This window comes from Mus musculus, chromosome 4 (genome assembly GCF_000001635.26).
Source record: "Mus musculus strain C57BL/6J chromosome 4, GRCm38.p6 C57BL/6J".
In the NCBI taxonomy this organism is placed as follows: Eukaryota; Metazoa; Chordata; class Mammalia; order Rodentia; family Muridae; genus Mus; species Mus musculus.
Genome location: NC_000070.6, coordinates 33,139,053 through 33,159,136, shown reverse-complemented (window position 1 = coordinate 33,159,136; position 20,084 = coordinate 33,139,053). Strand labels below are relative to the sequence as shown.

The 20,084-nt window shown below is 46.3% G+C and overlaps 1 protein-coding gene across 3 annotated transcripts in view; it reads right to left on the bottom strand.

Moving 5' to 3' along the window:
• Positions 1 to 20,084, bottom strand: part of Gabrr1 (gamma-aminobutyric acid (GABA) C receptor, subunit rho 1) — a 31,033-nt gene that overhangs the window by 4,452 nt on the left and 6,497 nt on the right. Inside the window, exons 2-7 of one of the 3 annotated variants that reach the window (NM_008075.2) lie at positions 12,147 to 12,200; positions 10,110 to 10,216; positions 7,701 to 7,768; positions 6,501 to 6,724; positions 1,995 to 2,077; positions 960 to 1,100 (exon numbers count right to left, since the gene is read on the bottom strand). In NM_008075.2, coding sequence (NP_032101.3) covers positions 960 to 1,100; positions 1,995 to 2,077; positions 6,501 to 6,724; positions 7,701 to 7,768; positions 10,110 to 10,216; positions 12,147 to 12,200 — 677 coding nt within the window. Of the gene's footprint in view, positions 1 to 959; positions 1,101 to 1,994; positions 2,078 to 6,500; positions 6,725 to 7,700; positions 7,769 to 10,109; positions 10,217 to 10,367; positions 10,718 to 12,146; positions 12,201 to 20,084 lie in introns of those variants that run through there. The other 2 variants (XM_006537613.4, XM_006537612.1) reach the window with 2 other exon arrangements.

The following is a 20,084-nucleotide window of genomic DNA, read 5'->3' as shown; positions in this document are numbered from 1 at the left end:
GTGCTAACAGATTAGAAAGTCTAGCATGTACATACAAGGTGCAAGTCCAGCAAGAGAAACTGCAAAACCCTCTGAAAGGTGACTGGTCAAAACAGATGGAGAACGGAAACCCTTAGCTGTCTACCGGCATAGGTCAACAGCTGGAGAAGACCTCAGAGCATCATCTCAGGCAACAGGAGGTGACAAGGCCTATACAGACCTTTGACTCATAAAGCCACAACCAGGACCACATGATAAGCAGAGAACACCAGTCTGAATGGGAACTTCTTTGTTGCTAAAGAGGAGAGGCTCTGGTGAGCATTTCAAGAATGCAGGGCCAACTTAGCAAGGCAGTCATCTCAAACAAACCTACTCACATGGCTTTCCTTTGAGCCTTAACCAATATTTGTCTGGGCAGTTGGCTCTGATACATTGGTGGATCAAAAATTGCCTACAAAACTAGTGGCCTTGGAGCCACTAGAACTGGTGATACTGAGCCAGAGGGCCAGACTGGATGCATAGTATATAATGAGTTCAGGCCGGCCTAGCTCATAGTGTATAATGAGTTCTCCAGCCTGGCTACATAGTATGTAATAAGTTCACCAGCCTGGCTACATAGTATATCATATAATGAATTCTCCAGCTTGGCTACATAGTATATATAATATAAAGAATTCCCCAGCTTGGCTACATAGTGCATATAATATAATGAGTTCGCCAGCTTGGCTACATAGTATACAGCGAGTTCAGGGCAGTATGGATAGTGAAGTGAGACTCTGTCTCAAATGAAACAAGTCACCCCTACCTGATGCATACCACCTACTAGATTTCATTTAGGTCCAGTTTCAAAGGCTTTAGGTCTCTGTTTCCAACCTTTGAACACTTGATGTGACAACCAAATCACACACTTCCTAAATAGAGCCTGAACCCTCCAGCCAAGAGAACTCCTCCCTGAAACTCAACCCATGCTCCGAGCTCACCTGTACTGCTGTAGAAGGCTAGTTTTGTGGTGGTGTGGAATTCTTGAATGAGGAACTGAGAGAGGGAGATCCTCTCATCTGTCTTTAAGGAGTCATTGCCTTTTTTCCAGTACAGCATTAGGTCGTCTTCCGTATAAGCGTCTGGGAAGAAGAGATCCAGTGTCAGGCACCGGGCACCAGGCAAGCCAGGCCTGCCTGTGGGGCTGTGTGACCTCTGTGTCCTCCATCCCCACACAGACTACTTGGCTGGTGGTAAGATAGCAAGCTGCAACCTAAATAATATGGAAGACAATTCGAAGTCTTCCCAGTTTCTCAAGAATTATCAGAGCAAGGCTCTGATGCTTAAAGGCTGACGATTCCTACAAAAAGCCTCACCCACAATTCCGCTGCAATCACCAGGATACACCAAAATGATGGTGCTGTTTGTAGGGCAGAGATAGTTAAGTACTGGCAAGAGATCAGTTTGCCCTATGGGCAGTTCTTTCTTCTCTTGCAAAGGGTAATGATTCATCACCAATGGCCCAGACCACGACTTGCTCTCAGAGCAGCGTGTGTGGCCATTTCCTCAAAATAAGGTGGCAATGACTGTGGCCATCACTCTCCCAGAGGCTGCCAAGTGTCCACTATGCCCCATTCAAGTGAGACCACTGAGTCTGACTGCACAAGCTCATGTGCTGCTGGACACAACTGAGGTGAAAACCTCTTGGAGCTGCCAGCAGCATCTGCGCATGTGTAATCTGCTCTTCCAAATGTTCTCTAAGCCTTGACTGTGTGGTAGGAGACGTCGTCTTGTGTCAACTGGCTCAGCTCTGGTACACATGTATCCAAACAGATGCTAAACTTGAAGGTGTTTTATAGTAGTGACTGGCATTTTCAACCAGCAGGCTTTAGGTAAAAAGAGATTATCCAAGGGCCTCTGGGAGAGCCTGATCCCAGGAGGTGAATGGCAGGAAGAGCAAAGCAGAGTTCCTAGGAGAACTTCCACCTGCTACTGAGAGGTGGTTAGAAGTGCTGGTGCCAGGCTGCACTACTCACAGCTTTCGATTTCCAGAGAGCAGGTCTGTGTGTCCAGGGGAAACCTGCTGAAGTCCATGTTGCACATCGCGGTCACTGTAACTCTAGAAACAAAAGGACAAGTTCTCAGCGCCTGCTGGAGACAGACACAGAATAGTGAAGCACAAGAGAAAAGGCCCTGCTTCCTTTACCCCAGTTCCTAAGCATTGGCATCAGGAAAGACCCTTAGGCACCCCGCGCTCTTCCCGGACATCTCACGCCTTTATGTTTGACATTGGGATCTGTACAAGGCAAATGAGTCCAAGAATCTGGAGATACAATGTTGTCAACCAGTATAACATTGTAACACACACATACACACTTTTAATTTAAATTATTGTTCAAAGAAAAAAAGTGTTCTCAAAATAGAAGTATCCCAAATCTTTGGATAACTACTCCAAACACACCACTTCTTAGGGATATTAGTACACTTTACTGCTTGCTGTGCCTCTGCTGGGAATGACATCTCCTTTTCTGTGTAGTAGGAACATGACAGAACAGTGAACTCCTCCCTAACATTGCTAAGTGGTCAAGAACCTGAGACTAGCGGGCCATAGGCCTAGGGTGAAAGCCTACTACTGTATTATGCTAAAGGAACACAGCAATGATAGACCCTGATGATAGTCTGCTATTCCCATGGTCAGTGTCTCACCCAGACATCATTGGAGAAGCTTGCGGTAGACAGGAACTGAGTCCCACAAACAAGGTGCAGAGAGTGAGAGACCTGGAGCACTTAGCCTGATGCAGAGTGTCGTCTGTATCAAACCTTCTCCTCAAGGCTCAGGTATGACGCAGACGACCGTAAGAGGAAAAGGTGATGGATGATGATGGATGACACCAAAGAAACAGTATTTTCCGCACATGACAGAACTGATCTACATATGAACTCACAGAGACTGTAACAGCACACACAAGACCTGCCCAAGCTCAAACCAGACAACAATCCCCGAGGAGAAGGGGAAGAAGACAGAATGTCCCACCCCCAGCCAAGAAGCTACTTGCAGTTGATAACTGCTGGGAAAGGAAAATCTATTTTCTCCAAAGGGCGTGTCACTGAGCATGTCAGTCACACCTCAGCGAGGCCGCCTTACCCATGAGGGGTTGTTCAATACAGCATGGTCCATGTGGTTTTATGCACTTTTGTTTTATTTTGGTAGTTTCTCTCTTATTGGATTTTGTTTGTTTGTTTTGATTTGTATGGGTCTTGTGTTTGTTTTGTTCTGTTTTTAGAGAGAGAAAGAACATGAAGTTAGATGGGTAGGAAGTGAGAGGACCTGACAGAAGCAGGGAGCGGGGAAAGAATATGACTGAAATACATTGTATAGAAAGAAGATTTTAAAAAATAAAAACAAGTAAACAAAGAGAAAAAATGAAATGTGTGTGCTTAAAGCCGTTGCATGGAGAATGACATGGACACTCAGGAAACGTTCTTCCGGTATCTGAGAGCTGTTACCCATCAGCAAGTAGGGTATATACATCTTGAACAGGTGGGTAGAGTCCTACACGGTTCTTCCTTGTCTCACTTCTTGCTCATTAACATTAATAAGAGCATCGGTCCATGCTCATTTGTCATCTGAGCAAGCCCATGTGTGCAAATGTTTGCGATAGTATCACTTTGCAGATCTGTTCTTGATAGCGAAATTACAAAAACTGGTAAAGAGTTTCACAAAAACATAGTAGGAGATCATCTCAGGTTAAGATACTGGGGAATTGTAAGTAAAGAAACATCATGGGATGGTTTTTATTTCACTTGTAAATAGCATGCTTTCCATCTGTCTTAGTTCAGTTTCCCATTGCTGTGAGAAAACACCATGACAAAGCAGCACGTGGTAGAAAGGGCTTCTTTGCCTCACAGGCCCAGGTTATCTCCAGCCTGTGGAGAAGTTAGGGTAGCAGGAACTTGAAGCAGCTGTCACAGCCATTCACAGTCAAGAGCAGAGAGCAATAAACAAATGCACGTATGCTAGTGCTCAGCTGGCTTTCTCTTCTTATTCCATTCAGGACCCCCATCTCAGGGAAAGATGCTCACCACAACGAGTTGACCTTCCCTTAACCATTCACATAGTTAAGATAATCCCCACAGACCAACCTCATCTAGACAAGTCCTCAGTGAGACTCTTTCCAGATGATTCTAAATCATGTCATGTTGACAATGAAAACCATCATAGCATCCTTTATCTCAGCAATATTTATAACCTATGATGTTATATATAATATATACATATATATATGTGTATATGTGTGTAATATATCCATATTAATCACATGTAATATATACAACATATAATGTAAAACATTTAACATACAATGTATAACATAGAACGTGTAATATGTAACATATCACATATAGTGTATGTGTATAGTATATACTATGTAGTATATAGTATATAATATAGCATATACTACATAGTATATGTAGTATATATGTAGCATGTAATACATAGTATGTAGTATGTAGTATGTGATATGTGATATGTGTAATACGTGATATGTGATATATAGTAGTATATCACATATATCAGTACATATCACATATCATATATACTATATCACATATATTATGTCATATATACTATATCATATAATAATATATATTACACACACACAGAGCTCATGTCAAGCATTTGCTTATTGTTAAATATTTACTAGTATATCAGGGGCTATAGGTATTATGGTCTGGTCCTTCGCAATTCTTCAGGACTACAGTGCTATATTGGTTTGTTGGAGAATATTATCTTGAAGTGAGGTATCTTGGGGCTGGAGAAGTGGCTCAGTGGTTAAGAGCACTGATTACTCTTCCAGAGGTTCGAGTTCAATCCTAGCAACCACATGGTGGCTCACAACCGTCTGTAATGAGATCTGATGCCCTCTTCTGGTGTGTCTGAATACAGTGACAGTGTACTCACAAACATAAAATAAATTAAAAAAAAAAAAAAGAAAAAGAAGAAGAAGAAATGAGGTATCTTAAGACCTTCACAAGTGAGGATTCCAGAGAGAGAAAATGAGGATTCCAGAGAGAATGAGCCTGATATTACTAGAGAAGGCACTGACGATCCATGACTCTCTGAGGACATCCTACAGATGGGTTTCCAATCACGGAGATGAAAATCCTGTATCTGCACTGCTCACGTGCAAGCCAGGACCTAAGGGATCCTTACAGATGTCCCTAGGACACTGCTTAAATCCCAGCCAAGATGAGGACAAGAGAGATTGTTACAGAGGTCCCTGAGTTCAATGGGACAATGGGACAGGAATTCAATTTTGATGTTAGTATGTGAGTTTGTCTTTGCCATTGTTCGACACGTGAGCCCAAAGCAAAGTGTGTCAATCTGAAACTTACCATCCATTTGGTATACAGCAGCCAACCCCAGCCAGGGGCCACTCCCTTTGGTGAAAGTGGAGCTTGCTCCACTGCGGGAAGGGGAGGACCACCAGCTCCTACAGCTGTCCTTGCACTAAGATCTGGTGGGTGGGGGCTTCCACTGGCAGTTAAACACTCCTGAGGCATCTGAGCCTACAGGAGAGGTTTGAGCTCTCTCTCTCTCTCTCTCTCTCTCTTCCTCCCTCCTCCTTCCTTCTTCTTCTTCTTTGGCAGTGCTAGTGGGACCCAGGACCTCATACTTGCCAGGCAAATACTCACTGAGCTTCACACCCCCAGTCTTAGGTTTTATTTCTAACATTATAAAAGTGATACTCAGAATGACACTGTCCCATGATGTTTCCGGATGGAACTGCATTGGCAAGATGAAAAGAAAAAAAAAATCTATTTAAACCTAAGTTCTAAAAAATATCCCAAACATGGAAATCAGAGGGAGGAAGATGTGTGTCTGAGTCTCTGAAAACAAGTTCATTTCTAAGCAGGGCACGGTGGCGCACGCCTTTAATCCCAGCACTCGGGGGGGGGGGGGGGGGGGGGCTGGGCAGAGGCAGGCAGATTTCTGAGTTCGAGGCCAGCCTGGTCTACAGAGTGAGTTCCAGGACAGCCAGGGCTATACTGAGAAACACTGCCTCGAAAAAACAAACAAACAAACAAAAAAACCCAAAAAACAAAAACAAAAAACAAGTTTATTTTTTATTTCCTTGACTCTTACTAGAAAAATAAAATGTTTTTGTTGTTGTTGTTGTTGTTGTTGTTGGTTTGGTTTGGTTTGGTTTGGTTTGGTTTGGTTTGGTTTGGTTTGGTTTGGTTCTTTCAGTTAGGCAAGCTTTCAGACTGGAGAGGGACTCAGGGTTAAAAGCACTGTCCGCTCTTAATGCAGGACCTGAATACTCCCAGCACCCACGTGGCGGCTGGCAACAGTCTGCAGCTTTAGGCCAGGGGGTTCTGGCACCTTTCTCTGGCCTTTGCAGGTACACACATGGCGTAGAGGCACACGTGCAACCAAAGCACCTATTCATAGAATACAAAATAAACAGTTTTAATTAAAGTAAAATTTTAAAAATCAAACTCCCAGGCGGGCCTCTCTGTGTCCCTGCCCTGGTCCTCACCTGAGGCTGTAGAGCACTTTGCCGTCTGGCTGGACGCGCAGCATGACGTTGTCTGTGGTGGTGTCGTGGATGAAGGAGCGTTTGGAGTGCACAAAGAACATGTCGGGAACCCAGATCTTCTTTACAAGTCGGCCATCAAAGGTCATGCTGAGGTTGTTGGAGCTGGGGAAAGACAGTCTCTCGTCCTTCCAGTAGTGCCTCAAATATAGCGTCATGGTGAAGTCCTGCGGCCGGGAGACAGAGCAGAGATACAGAAACCTACCCACTGTGGAGCCGTCACCAGCGGGAACCACACTGAAGCCAGCGGGCTGAGCATTGCCCGGAGAAGGAGGAGACCTACAGCCGATTGTCCCTGAACTCCACCCACCCTGCCTTTCACCTCCGCAGCAGCTGCCCCACAGACACCAGTGACTCAAGCTGAAAGTGCCTGCGTCAGTGCCGTGGGCACCTGGGCTGGAGATTAGCCCAGTTCCCCAGGCCCTGGGCAGCACTGTCCAGAGCTGGGTCCTTCACTGCTTCCTGGGGGATGCTGTGGAGGGAGGCTTGCTGGAGAACACAATGATTTTTTGCTTGCCTTCCTGTCTCACCGTTTTCTTGGACAGTCCCCGAGTATACAATGGGCTAGAATTCTTCTTTCAGGCTTGCTTCTTAAAGGCTCAAAGCCAAGGTAGAGTTTTAAAAGTTCCCTAACTTGTAGAGTGCTCCCCACCCCCTGCCTATTTTAATTTTTGAGATAGGATCTCACTGTGTATGTAGACCAAGCTGGTATGGAACTTTCTCTACAATAGACCAGGCTAGTCTCAAACCCAAGAAAACTCTTCCTCCACTTCTTGGGTGTTGACTTGAAGACTTGCACCATCATGCCTTCATTTTTTTTTTTAAACTGGAACCCACTGAAAAGCAAAAAAGGAAAACTCCCACTGTTCCAGGTGTCCAGAGCGAGACCCAGACTCTGCAGGAGTGCAGTGAGCCTGGCTGCAATGTGGGCCTGCATCTCACAGGGCGTCCATGCTGGAGGATAAAGGCCAAGTTTGTCACCCGACTCTATCTCATACCAACTGGGAACAAATGACATCTGTAAAGTGAGTATGACAGTTCCCACCTACCAAGGGTTTATGAGTTAGGACGGAATTCAGCTGAGCTTCTGCCCAGACCAGTCCACATGAGCCTCCCCGTTGCCCTGGTCAGAGAAGCACTCACCATGTCAACCTCTGAGATGCTGTCCAGGCTCTCCACCTGCACATCCACGCCCACAGGAATGGCTGGGCCTGGGGAGGGCAAGACAAGAATGCTCGCTCACTTGATCTCTCTCCCACCCCTCTTTTCTTTTTACCTTCTTTTTTAAAAAATTATTCTTCTCTCAAATATTACAGGAAGCAACCCAGGAGGAGGAAAAGGGTCCCCAAAACAGGCAAAAGACTCAGAGATAGCCCCTGCTCCCACTGTTTGGGGTCCCACAAGAACAACAAGCTACACAACCATAACATATACACAGAGGACCTAGGTCAGACCCATGCAGGCTCCCTAATTGCCAGTTCTGTCTTTGTGAGCCCCTGTGACTGAGCTTTGCTATATAGCCCAGGCTGGTTTCAAACTCTCAATCCTCCTGCCCCAGCCTCCAGAGTGATAGGAATATAGAATGTGTCATCACACCCGACCATCACACCTGGCTGAATATTCTTCCTTTTTACTTGAACTTTAACTATGGAAGAGGCAGGCAGAGGTGCATAGGTCATGTCAGAATCAGTCGTTTGAAGGTTTGGTCATGCCCACATGCAGGCAAAGAAGTAAAAGAGCAGGCTCAGGGGTTGGCTCCCTGGAACATCCCAACCAAAACAAAATTAGTAATAAAAGTGCTTTGCCCTTTGTGAAATGGCATGGTTAGATTATTTTACTTTATGTGTATAGGTGTTTTTCAGCAGTTATGCCTAGTGCCTCCTGAAGCCAGAAGAGGGCACCTGGTCCTCTAAGACTAGAGTTATATAGCATTATGAGCTTTCTTGTCATTGGGAATCGAACCGGGGTCCTCTAGAAGAGCAGCCAGTGTTCTTAACCACTAAGCCATCTTTCCAGCCCCAGAATGCTGAGGTTATATAGTCCGGTCCTTTCTGGCTCCATTTCTGGTTCATTTGAAACTGTGGTGAAGACCTAGGTTGAGTCAGGGTCTGACATAAGGAGCAGTCAGCATGGTCCTTAGCATGAACTTGCCTACTGAACTTTGTCTGCACCTCCTCTCTGCCTGGAAATACTGGTCACCTCCAGGCCATTGTCCTGCCCACTCATCTATATCTTTGTCACATGGTGAAGAAGCTTCCGGGAAAGACATGATGCACCAAACGGCCTTAAATCAAAGCATCACATTTTTTTGTTGTAATGTCCTGGACATATAAACTTAGTACTGACAGAAAATGAGAGAAGGCCAGTTTGCAGGGCGTGAGCTGAGTGTAGGGTGTGTTCCCATTAGCATGCCATGAGAAAGGGGACTTGGATCCAATAGCTGCGTATGATGAAGAGGATAAAGACATTCCTAGAACTTGGGGGATTGGTCTAGAGGGGATCGAAGTAGAGGCAAAGGTGATTAGAACAAAGTGAAAGACATGCGTGATTGCTAGGGGCTGGAGGGATGGCTCAGCAAATACTTCCGGCCTTGCCATCATGAAGACCTGAGTTCAATCCCATGTAGAAATACTGTGTGTGGTGTTGTGTACCCCAGCACTGGGGAGGCGGATGCAGGAGGATTCCTGGAGCCCACTGGCCAGGCTGTCTGGCCTAATTGGTGAGCTTCAGGACAGTGAGAGACTGTCTCAAAGGAGGCAGACAGCTTTCCTGAGGCTGGCACAAGGGTTTCCTCTCATCTCTGCATGGGTGGACACCCACACTTACATACATGGATTTGCAAACACATGAACACACTCATACACACAGCCATAAAGAATATTTTTCCAGAAAGAAAGAAACCAAACCCGGGTCAGCAAAAATGGCTCAGGAGGTGCGGATGCCCAGTGCCCAACCTAAAGTCCCCGAGCTGGCTTCCCAGAAGCCACACGGTGGAAAAACCAACTTCCACCAAATTGTCCCTGACACCCATACATTTCATGATGTGCATACACACCACAGCACTCCCAAAATAAATTAATAAACACACACACACACACACACCACATGGAAACCCATTTGACAATGAGAAGGCTGAGACCGGCAGCTGCTAAGCCTCAGAGGGCTTTGTGCTCTGGAGTGAATCCGAAACCTGTTGTTGTCACGTCATTAAACCCAGCAGACAGAACTGTGATGCGTAAGTGGAGTTCCCCTGCCAACTCAAAGTAAGAACAACTCCAGCTTAAGACTGGGATTTCAGAGCATCCTCAGGAGGCAGCCCTGGCTGCATCTCCCTCCCCCTCGTCTCAGTGCCCTCAGTGCCTTCTCACAAGCGTGCGCCTCACCACACAGCAGCAGCTATGCTGGCAATGCACAGCAGAGCCAGGACAGGAAGGACAGGCACTCAGAAGGTGCTCAGCCCTCCAAGCTCAGCCAAGGCAGACAGGATAAGCAGATCAAAGAACCCCAGGAAAGAAGAGGCGCCTCCCCACCCCTCAAGGGCACCCTTCATACCTCCAAAACCAGGCCTCATGCTGAAATCATGGTCGTCTATCCTCAGCAGCTGCTCAGACTTGGTGAGAGGAGACTTGGTTATGTCAGAGCTTCGTCTCAGGATTGGGCTGCCACAGAGGGAAAGCAGGCTAATCACACGGGCTGGCCGGAGCCATCGGCCTTCTGCTTGCTCTCCCGGCAGTGTTGCTCCGGGTATCTCTTTAAAGACACTCTGCCTCCCCTCTTCCTTCCCACAACTTTCTGGATAAAGAAACTGACCTGGAAGTACCAAGACTGGGGTTCCTAGCCACATGGGAGGGATCCTCCAATAGCAATGCCAGACCCTGCCTGTGATGTCCTGGAATGGGGCTAGAAACTGGTATTTCTAAAGGTTCCCCAAGGCTGGGGGAGTAGCTCGGCCTGGCCCTGGCTTCCATCGATAGCACTGAAGGGAAAACACTTCCTAGCAATTAAACATATCACCCAAACCCAGACCTGCTGGTCCCCGACTCAGTGGTAAGCCAGCCTCCTTCTAAATGCTTCAGACATCTGGGGGCTGACTGGAGGAGAAGCAAGTGTGTATGACTGAGCTCTGCACCTTGATCTTCTGTGCTCATTCTGTGGAGGTGGGCACCCTCACATCCTGTCTCCAGGGGAAAAGGCCACTGGATTGCTTGTAGGGACACTTTGACCTGTTTTTGTTTGTTCCTAAATGTGCAATGTATTTCCAGTGGTTGACAACCTCCCCCATCCCTCTCTCTTTTGTCTCTCTGTCTCTCTCTGTGTGTCTCTCTCTTTCTCCCTCTCCCCACTCCCTCTCTCTCTCTCTCTTTTTAATGCAGTAACTGGAGAAATGGCTCAGTGATTAAAAAAAAAAAAAACATTGCATTGGCTCCTCTTTCAAAGGACACCAGGTTCTAGTCCCAGCCGCCCCCCCCACCCCCCCACCCCCCCACACACATACACACGACAGCTTACAAGTCTGTAACTCATGTTCAGAGGATCTGATGCCCTCTTTTGGCCTTCCAAGGTACTGCATGCACATTGTGCACTGACATACATTCAGGCAAAACACTGTACACATAAAATATTTATTTTAAACTAATCATACAGCTATTTCTACTGATCTCCCCATCCACAGATACTTGTCTTATTGGTTCCTTGTCTGTCTGCCCAGAGTTTGTTATAGAAATATGTAAGTACTAACATATAGTAATATTTCCTTCCTTATGCAATTAATGTCCTACAAATGCTTTTTCATTTGTTTCCCCCTCATTTAATAATATGCCCTGGATTTTCATAATGGAGCCCCCATTCCCTTTATTCTCCCGCAGAGTGCCCCCATCTGACCAGTCCTCCCACAGCAGACATGTATGTTGCTCTGGGTCCTCTGTCCCTACAGGGAGAGACACCTGAAATTCTTCATTACCCAACAGCACCATCCTACTACTCCCCACAAGTCACTAACCATCTCCCACTCCTGAGGCTGACGCCAGCAGTGTTCCTTCAGAGAGACCTCCCCGTTTGTCTTCTCCCCCAGTGCAAATCCTCACACACTTGATGGGGCCTCATTAGATCACTGAACCTCACAGACCCTTGTGTGTCTGATGCAGAGGTCTAGGCTGAGGTTGTTGAAAGCAGGCGGGGACCCTTGAGAGCCCTGCTTGGGCGCATTATCCTCCCTGTGGCTGGCTCAGGAGTGTTATGCTCCCCCTCTTCAATACAGTTCCGTGGCGTGCTCCATCCAGCTCTCAGCCCTCACTATGTTCTTCCCTGAAAGAACCTCTAGTGCTCATGAGAAACAGGAGGTCAGGAAACCAAGGCTCTCGCCTCTCTTCAGAACACAGCCGCTTTATACTGTTAGGCAACCAGCTTGTTCCCTGAAAGCAGTGTTGCTGACTTAACTAGAAAGGCTATGAGCGTGGACTGTGGGATGTGAAGGTTGAAGGGGACACGTGGGGAAGAACCGCACTCGCTGAGCAGAGGAAGGAGCGGCACAGTCAGGGGAACGCCTCTCCTCGTGGGGGCAGGGCTGAGGTTGCGGTCCGTGAGCCATACCTGCCTTGCTTGTGGGCATCGTCGTGTGCTCCTCGTCTCTGTCTCTGAGGTCTGCTATGGAAACAAAAAATAAAGGTGTTCCAGAGACTGTCTAGGGACTCATATCAGCAAAGCACCCTGGCGTCTGTGCACACTTCAGATCTAAACAGAATAAAATGCGGGTGGGGAGGGAAGAAGGCTCAACGCATTAATCTGGTCTGATGAGCATTTTCCAAGTACTCACAGGAGCAGGGAACGAGGATTAATTATTTAGAAGGCCTGATTTACATAGATCTGACTTAACCACCTCCCCTGCCACCCCACGCATGTGCGCCCACACACATATACATTCATTCACACTCACACAGTCATATAAACACTCATACACACACTTATACACACACATACATATGCACACAATTCATGCACACTCTCACACTTTTACACTCACACAATACCTTAGACAATTCACACTTATACACTCACACACATTCATGTACCCTCACTCACTCCTACACACACCCTGTACACTCACACTCATACACATACTCATACAAAAGTACACACAGTTGTGCACACTCACAAGCACGAATGCACACACATATACCCACACAGACACATGTAGACATGCACTCACTCTCATACACACTCCCATACACTTACACACTTATGCACACTCATGCACACACAGATACACATGCAGACACACACATATGCATGCATGCGCACACATGCACTCACACAGACACACACACACACTCATACACTAACTCACATCCATCCAGGCTTGGAACTGAGCCTTAAGAGTGGACACTGTAACTTGGACCCACTATGAAACTGTGGCAAACAACAATGCCAGTGAGCTGTGCCCTCTCTGGTGTACTTACCTCTGAGCGGGGATGTGACTGAAGGAGAGAGCCAGGCTGGCACATTTATTGCTCATTTGCTTTTTCTTCTTCAGTGTTGGTGACTAGCAATGCCTTGTGCCTCTGCCTAGGGCACACATGGCTACCTGTTCTTCCCCTTTCTTGAGGACATCAACATGCCTGCTTAGAGCCCTGAACCCTGCCCACGTCTCTGTGAGGAGCACTTAGTTTTGATTATTATTGGTTAAGCCCCTCTGAGTGTAATGCTATTTTCTGCAAGGATTCCACTGGTGACAGGGACGGGGATTATGTCATCCGTAGCACAGTGGAGCAGGGCAGGAATGAGCTTGGCAGGAAAGGGGTAAAAATTGGAAAAGAGAAAGTGGGAGAGGGTAGGCTACCAAGGACAGAGACCTGTGCATGCCCAGCATCTGGGCAGAGCTGGCTACAGTAGACTCAGCACAGGGTAGCTGGATGAGAAAGGAATATGTGTCCTATACGTGAAAAAGAACATATAAAAAGAGACCAAAGAGACTGAGCACGGAAGATGGAATAGAAACCAAGTTGCCTAGTCTGACTTTACCTTTGGGCTAGCCTGCAATACAACCACTCACCAACTGACAGAGGGCTGTCAAGCTCTGAAATACCCCACAGTTGTCTCTGCAAGGCTTAGACTCTAGCCTAGAGAAACAGATATGGATCCCCCAACATCCTTCCCATCGTTGGTAATACTTTAAAGCACCTTTTTCTGTTCATATACCATTTACAAGCTGGACAGTAAACATAAGGCAGATGAAAGAAACTCAGAAATGACTCAAAAGTTTTTATGCATATCCTTAACAGAGCCATTGTCCCCAGCCTCACCATTAGCCCCAGTTTGCATGTGAGAAAACCAAGACTAGAGAGTGGAAGCTCAGGTAGCTTTTAAAGCCACAGAGGTGGGTGCTGGACTGGGGATCTGGGTTTGAGCCTTGAAAGAAGCGTGGCCACATCGCCTCTCTCCCTCTTCCTCTCTCTCTCTATTCTCTCTCCCTCTCCCTCTCCCTCTCCCTCTCCCTCTCCCTCTCCCTCTCCCTCTCCCTCTCCCTCTCCCTCTCCCTCTCCCTCTCCCTCTCCCTCTCCCTCTCCCTCTCCCTCTCCCTCTCCCTCTCCCTCTCCCTCTCCCTCTCCCTCTCCCTCTCCTCTCCTCTCCTTATTCAGTGACGGTTCAAGCCAGAGTCTCTCACTGAACCTCACTGATTTGGCTGCCATGGGCAACCTTTTATGTGGGCGTTGGAACTCTTTACCAATCGAGCCATCTCCTGGGCTTGAGGATTAGGACTGGAAGATCTGCGTTGCTTTGATGACCACATTTACTCAGAGAGGAGAGAGCTTGGTTTTGACAAGGGAATAAAGATGGGCTGATGGAAACAACCTTGCTTTCTTGGTCTTTTAGTAACCAAGGAAAGAAATATTTTATGTATCCCAGAACCCCCAGTACCACCTGCGATTCTTCCTTTTCTTCCCACTGTCACCTGGACACATCTATCACTTACGCCATGCTTAGAGGTGTATTTCCTCAAAAGGGTGCCCTCTTCCCATGTGCATGAGGTCAGAACAGGACAACCAGGGTCATAGCACCACAGCTAGTTCTGGCTGAACCTCCGTCTCAAATTCTTGTTCCCTGTCTTGCCCTCTCCATCCCTGACACCATATGAACTGAATCCCATGGTTCTTGGCAAGGGGTAGCTCACTGCCCTGGCTGTGTCCTTGTCTGTCTTCCCTAGCCATCACAGCAATGTGGAGTGAAGATCAGACATGCGATTTTCCATTGATCACCTTTCACCTTCAATGTCAAATCCCTAGAAGTTGGGCAATAAGGCTCCTCGTAGTCCACCACCTATCACCAGCTGACTGAACTTCACAGTAGCCGAGGTACACGTGCGTTGGCCCACACAATCCTGCCAACAACCAGAATGTGACTGTGCTAGTTGGGTTTTTTGTCAACTTGACACGAACCTAGAGACATCTGGGAAGAGGAGTCTCAGTTGAGAAAATGGTTCCATCAGATAGCCTGTAGGCAAGTCTGTAGGGCATATTCTTAGTAAAGATTGATGTGGGAGGGTCCGTCTCACTGTGGGTGATGTCACCCCTAGGCAGGTAGTCTAGGTTGTATAAAGGAGCAGGTTTAGAGGCTGGGAGGGTTGGCTCAGCAATTAAGAGCTCTTGCTGCATCTTCTGGATGACTTAGGCTCAATCCTTAGCACCTACATGGTAGCGCACAAATATCTGGGTCCTCTGACCTTGGCAGGCACCAGGCCCACACGTGGTACTCATACATATATGCAGGCAAAACACTCATACACAATAAAGTAATAAAATAACTATTACAGTTTTTAAAACAAAACCTGAGCAAGCTATGAGGAACAAATCAGCAAGCAGTGTTCCTTCATGGGCTCTGCTCGAGTTCCTGCCCGGACTTTCCTTCATGATGTACGGTGAAAGGAACGCATTCCCAAGTGTCTTTTGGCCGTGGTCTTTATCAAACCAATAGAAGCAAAGCAAATCAGTGACAGATGGTCCATTCAACTGGACAAGAGGTGCAAACTGGAAGCTGTCAAACCCAAGGCCATTGCTAGGTTTGTAGCAGTGCCCAGTCTCAAATCCAGGCCTTCTTATTGTTTGGAGACTCTCTTCCTACCATTGTCCCACCCGGCTTGGAGCTCAGGATTGATTCCTGTTGCCTAGAGCCATCACATCACCCTGCACAGGAGCTTGTCAAGGCCACAGCCAGGACTCTATCAGGCCTTGCAGGCATGAGAACTCTTGCTAAGATAACAAACATGTTCTGGAGGACGGTGAGGATGCTAAGATGGTTGTTTCATACACATGGCTAAAGAAATCCCATGAGAAGGTGACAGTTACAGAGGCATAATGTGGGCGAGAGGACATAACAATGTCCAGACAGAGGCACAGAGTGGGCAACAGTCATGCTGTGGGACTCACTGTTCTCTAGGAACAGCCAGTGGGCCAGGCTGACCGCACTGGTGCAGAACACAGAGCAGGAAGACTGGACCAAATAACTGAGTTTGCTCTGTGGCTCCTCAGGTCAGCTAAGCCCCTAGACGGGGTGTCTGGCTGCCAGGGCTGCCAGGGCTGCCAGGGTGTGGTTCCTGGAAGCAGCGAGCTGGAGCAATAGCACATATGACCTTGTGCTATTTTTCTGACCTGGCAAGTATCTCCTTAGTTGTGAAAGGATTGGAGCCACGCATTGATGTGGAGTCTGTAATTCCAGCACTCAGGAGGCCAAGACAGGAGGATTGGTATGGATTTGAGCCAGCTTGAGCTGTAGAGCAAGATCTTGTCTCAACCCCTTCCCAACACACAAATAAAAGAAATAGTGAATTGGGCTTCAAGCTGTCACACTGAGTGTGTCGGAATCTGTTGTAGAAGCATCACGTGGAGACACTTGAAGGTCTCTGTCTGCTGTCTGAGGCCATATCTAGCTGCCCCATAGGCTCAGTTCTTACATTGTGAGGATACTCATGGGATGTGGTCTCTCCTGGAGTGTCCTGAAGCTTATGCATGTTCTACATAGTGAATATTCTGTATTTTTCCCTCAGTTCTGAATAGTTCATCTCCACTGATTACTTACTAAGTGATTTTGATAACAAATAACCTGTTTCTTGAGTTACATATTATCTCAGTCATTGTTCTATTGCTGAAGAGACCTGATGACCAAGACAACTCATTTTAAAGAAAGAATTTAAATTGAGTCTTGCTTATAGTTTCAAAGGCTTAGTCCATTATCATCAAGGCAGATAGCATGCTGGCAGGTAGGCTTGGTGATGGAGAGGTAGCTGAGTGCTACATCCTGATCCACAGCTAGAGAGAGAAAGACTGAGTCTGGCATGGGCTTTTGAAACCTCAAAGCCCACCCCCAGTAACACACTTCCTAATCCTTCTAATCCTTTCAAATAGTGCCACACCCTGATGACAGCACATATGAGCTTATGGGGCCATTCTTATTCAAACCACCACATCCCACTCCCTGGTCCCATAGGCTTGCAGCCATATCATAATGCACTCAAGGAGATATAAAGTTTAAAGAAAAGCCTGATGCTAAATGGAATAAAAAAAAAGTGGTGGCCTCAGGGCAAGAATGAACCCAGCTAAGCTTCCAAGTTGTTAAAAGAAATTAAAGGAGCAGCCAGGAGTGGTGGCACACGCCTTTAATCCCAGCACTTGGGAGGCAGAGGCAGGCATATTTCTGAGTTTGAGGCCAGCCTGGTCTACAGAGTGAGTTCCAGGACAGCCAGGGCTATACAGAGAAACCCTGTCTCAAAACAAAACAAAACAAAACAAAACAAACAAAAAACAAAAACAAAACAAAAAAAGAAATTAAAAGGAAGCTTAGGCATTGAGGAAAACCATCAGCAGATGATGCTGATGTAATTGAAAGAGGAGGGCATGTTCCAGTCCCAGCAAGCAGTAGAACTTGGCAGCTTCAGCCACATGGTTCTTGCTTTAGTGTTAAGAATATAAGAGGGGGCTGGTGAGATAGCTCAGTGGGTAAGAGCACCCGACTGCTCTTCCGAAGGTCCAGAGTTCAAATCCCAGCAACCACATGGTGGCTCACAACCATCCATAACAAGATCTGACTCCCTCTTCTGGTGTGTCTGAAGACAGCTACAGTGTACTTACACATAATAATAAAATAAATCTTTAAAAAAAAAAAAGAATATAAGAAAGGCACTGTAGAATCTCTCTCCATGGCTAAGGAAAGCTGCTAAGTAGCTCCATTACACTTCCTGGTGCTCCTTTTCTCCTCACACTGTACGTTTGTATTTTCCCTTGCTCAGCTAGCTCCTTTTTACTGTAGTTCTGCATAAGAGTGACCACTAATAACTAAGTGAGTCAATATTAGGCTGTCTTGAATTCTCCTCTGACAACACCATTAACCCAAAACTCATCAGTTTAGCCTCAGGCAGAAAGCAGCTACATTCTTCACTAAAATATCACAAGAATGGTCTTTAGAGCACCTACTAATATTCTTCTCCTCTGAAACATCTTGAGCAGGGCCGTCATAATCTACATTGCTCAAAGCACCAGTGTCTTCCACACTCTTACTGGTATTTAAGCCCCAACTAAAGCATTCAACCGCTTTCCTATCCAAAATCCCAAATTTCACATTCCACCAACAAGCAGCATGGTCAGACCTGTTATAACCCACCTCCCTGGTACCATCTTCTGTCTTAGTCACTGTTTTATTGCTATGAACAGACACTATGACCAAGGCTACTCTTATAACAGAAAGTATTTAATTGGAGGCTTGCTTATAGTTTCAGAGGCTTACTCCATTGTCAGGGCAGATAGCATGGCGGCAGGTCGCTGTGGTGCTGGAGAGGTAGCTGAGAGCTATATTCTGATCCACAAGCAGAGAGGGAGAGACTGGGGCTGTCATAGGCCTTTAAAACTTCAAAGCCCGCCCCCAGTAGCACTTCCTCCAGCAAAGCTACACTTCCTAATCCTTTCAAGTAGTGCCACTCCATAAAGACTAAGCATTCAAATATATGAGCCTATGAGGGTTGTTCTTATTCAAACTACCACACATATCCTAGAATGATCAATGATGAGTTTAATGTAAACTTTCTAGGCTGTATACGTAGTTTTCCATTAGACATTGGTCTTGATGCTTATGCAAAGGTATTTTTAAGGTGTGAATAACAACTAGATCAGTAAATATCAGGTAAATGGGTCTCATTCAAGCATTTGAAGGTCCTTAAGACTAAAGTCTTTCTACCAAGAGGAATTCTGCTTCCAGATTGCTTTGTAATTCAAGACTATGACAGCAGCAGCTACAGGTTAGTCTTGACAGCCTCGTAAGTTTGTTCATTGATTCATTCATTTACTCATTCATTCATTTGTTCTTTCCTCTTTCTGTTCTGTAACACTGGGTTTTCTTATTGTCTAGCCCAGACTAGCCTCAATCTCTCCGTGTAGCCCAGGCTGGCCTAATACTCATGACAATCTTCCTACCTCAGCTTCCCCATTTGCTGGAATTTTAGGTGTGTGCTACCATGCCCCTCCAACCACAAATTTCTGAAAGTCTTTTTTTTTACATTAATTTATATTTATCTATTTCATTTTATGTGTTCGAGTGTTTTGCCTGTCTGTATGTATAGTCACAAAGTTTGTGCCTGGTGCCTGTGGAGTTTAGAAGAGAGAGCCAAATCTCTGGAAACAGGAGTTATGGGTGATTGTGACCCACCATATGGAAACTGGGAACTGAACCTTGGCCATGTCTTCAACGCCTGAGTTTTTAAAATAAATTTCTCTCTTTCCCATGGATGGGTGAATGAGTAGAGGGGGAGACAGATGCACAGCCACACATACTTAGCTTATACATACATGTCTTATACATGTATAAGCATAGCTTATACATACCTGTCTGTTTCCATGAAGGTTCACCACTGTTCTTACACGTGACCCCTCTGACATGGAAGTCTACACATGCAAGGGAGGTTGGGCTGAGGCTGGACTAAGAGGCAGCCCACTGCACTCACTTATTACTCCGTCCTTTCTTGGAGTTATTAGATCAAGCCATCCCTAATACCAGTTCCCAAGAATCTGGTGGGGCCCTAACACCAAGACCTGGCCTGCTTAATTATCCTTCCACAGGAAGCCCAAGCTGAGAATGGGTTTCTCTGGTCTGTGCCTCAGGTAGAGCCTCTATCTAGACCATTTATGTTTTGCTGGTACATGGCTGAATAGAAACTCCCTGCTCCTTCCTTCTGGAAAATGCTTTTTACATTTAAAGCTTTCATGACCCCCCCCCCCCCACACACACACCTATTCTCCTTGGCAGAATTTTCAGATTGTACTTTCCTCAATTCCCTTGGAAAAGCCTTTCTGTTCCTTTTGTTTCATCTTAGACACACACACACACACACACACTTTATGGATATGAATGATTGTCTGCATGTATGTATGCGCACCACATGTGTGCCTGATGCCCACAGAGGTCAGACGAGAGCGTTCGCCCTGGAACCGAGGTTACAATCAGTTCCTATAATTGAAGCTACCACATAGGTTCTAGGAGCTAAACTTGGCT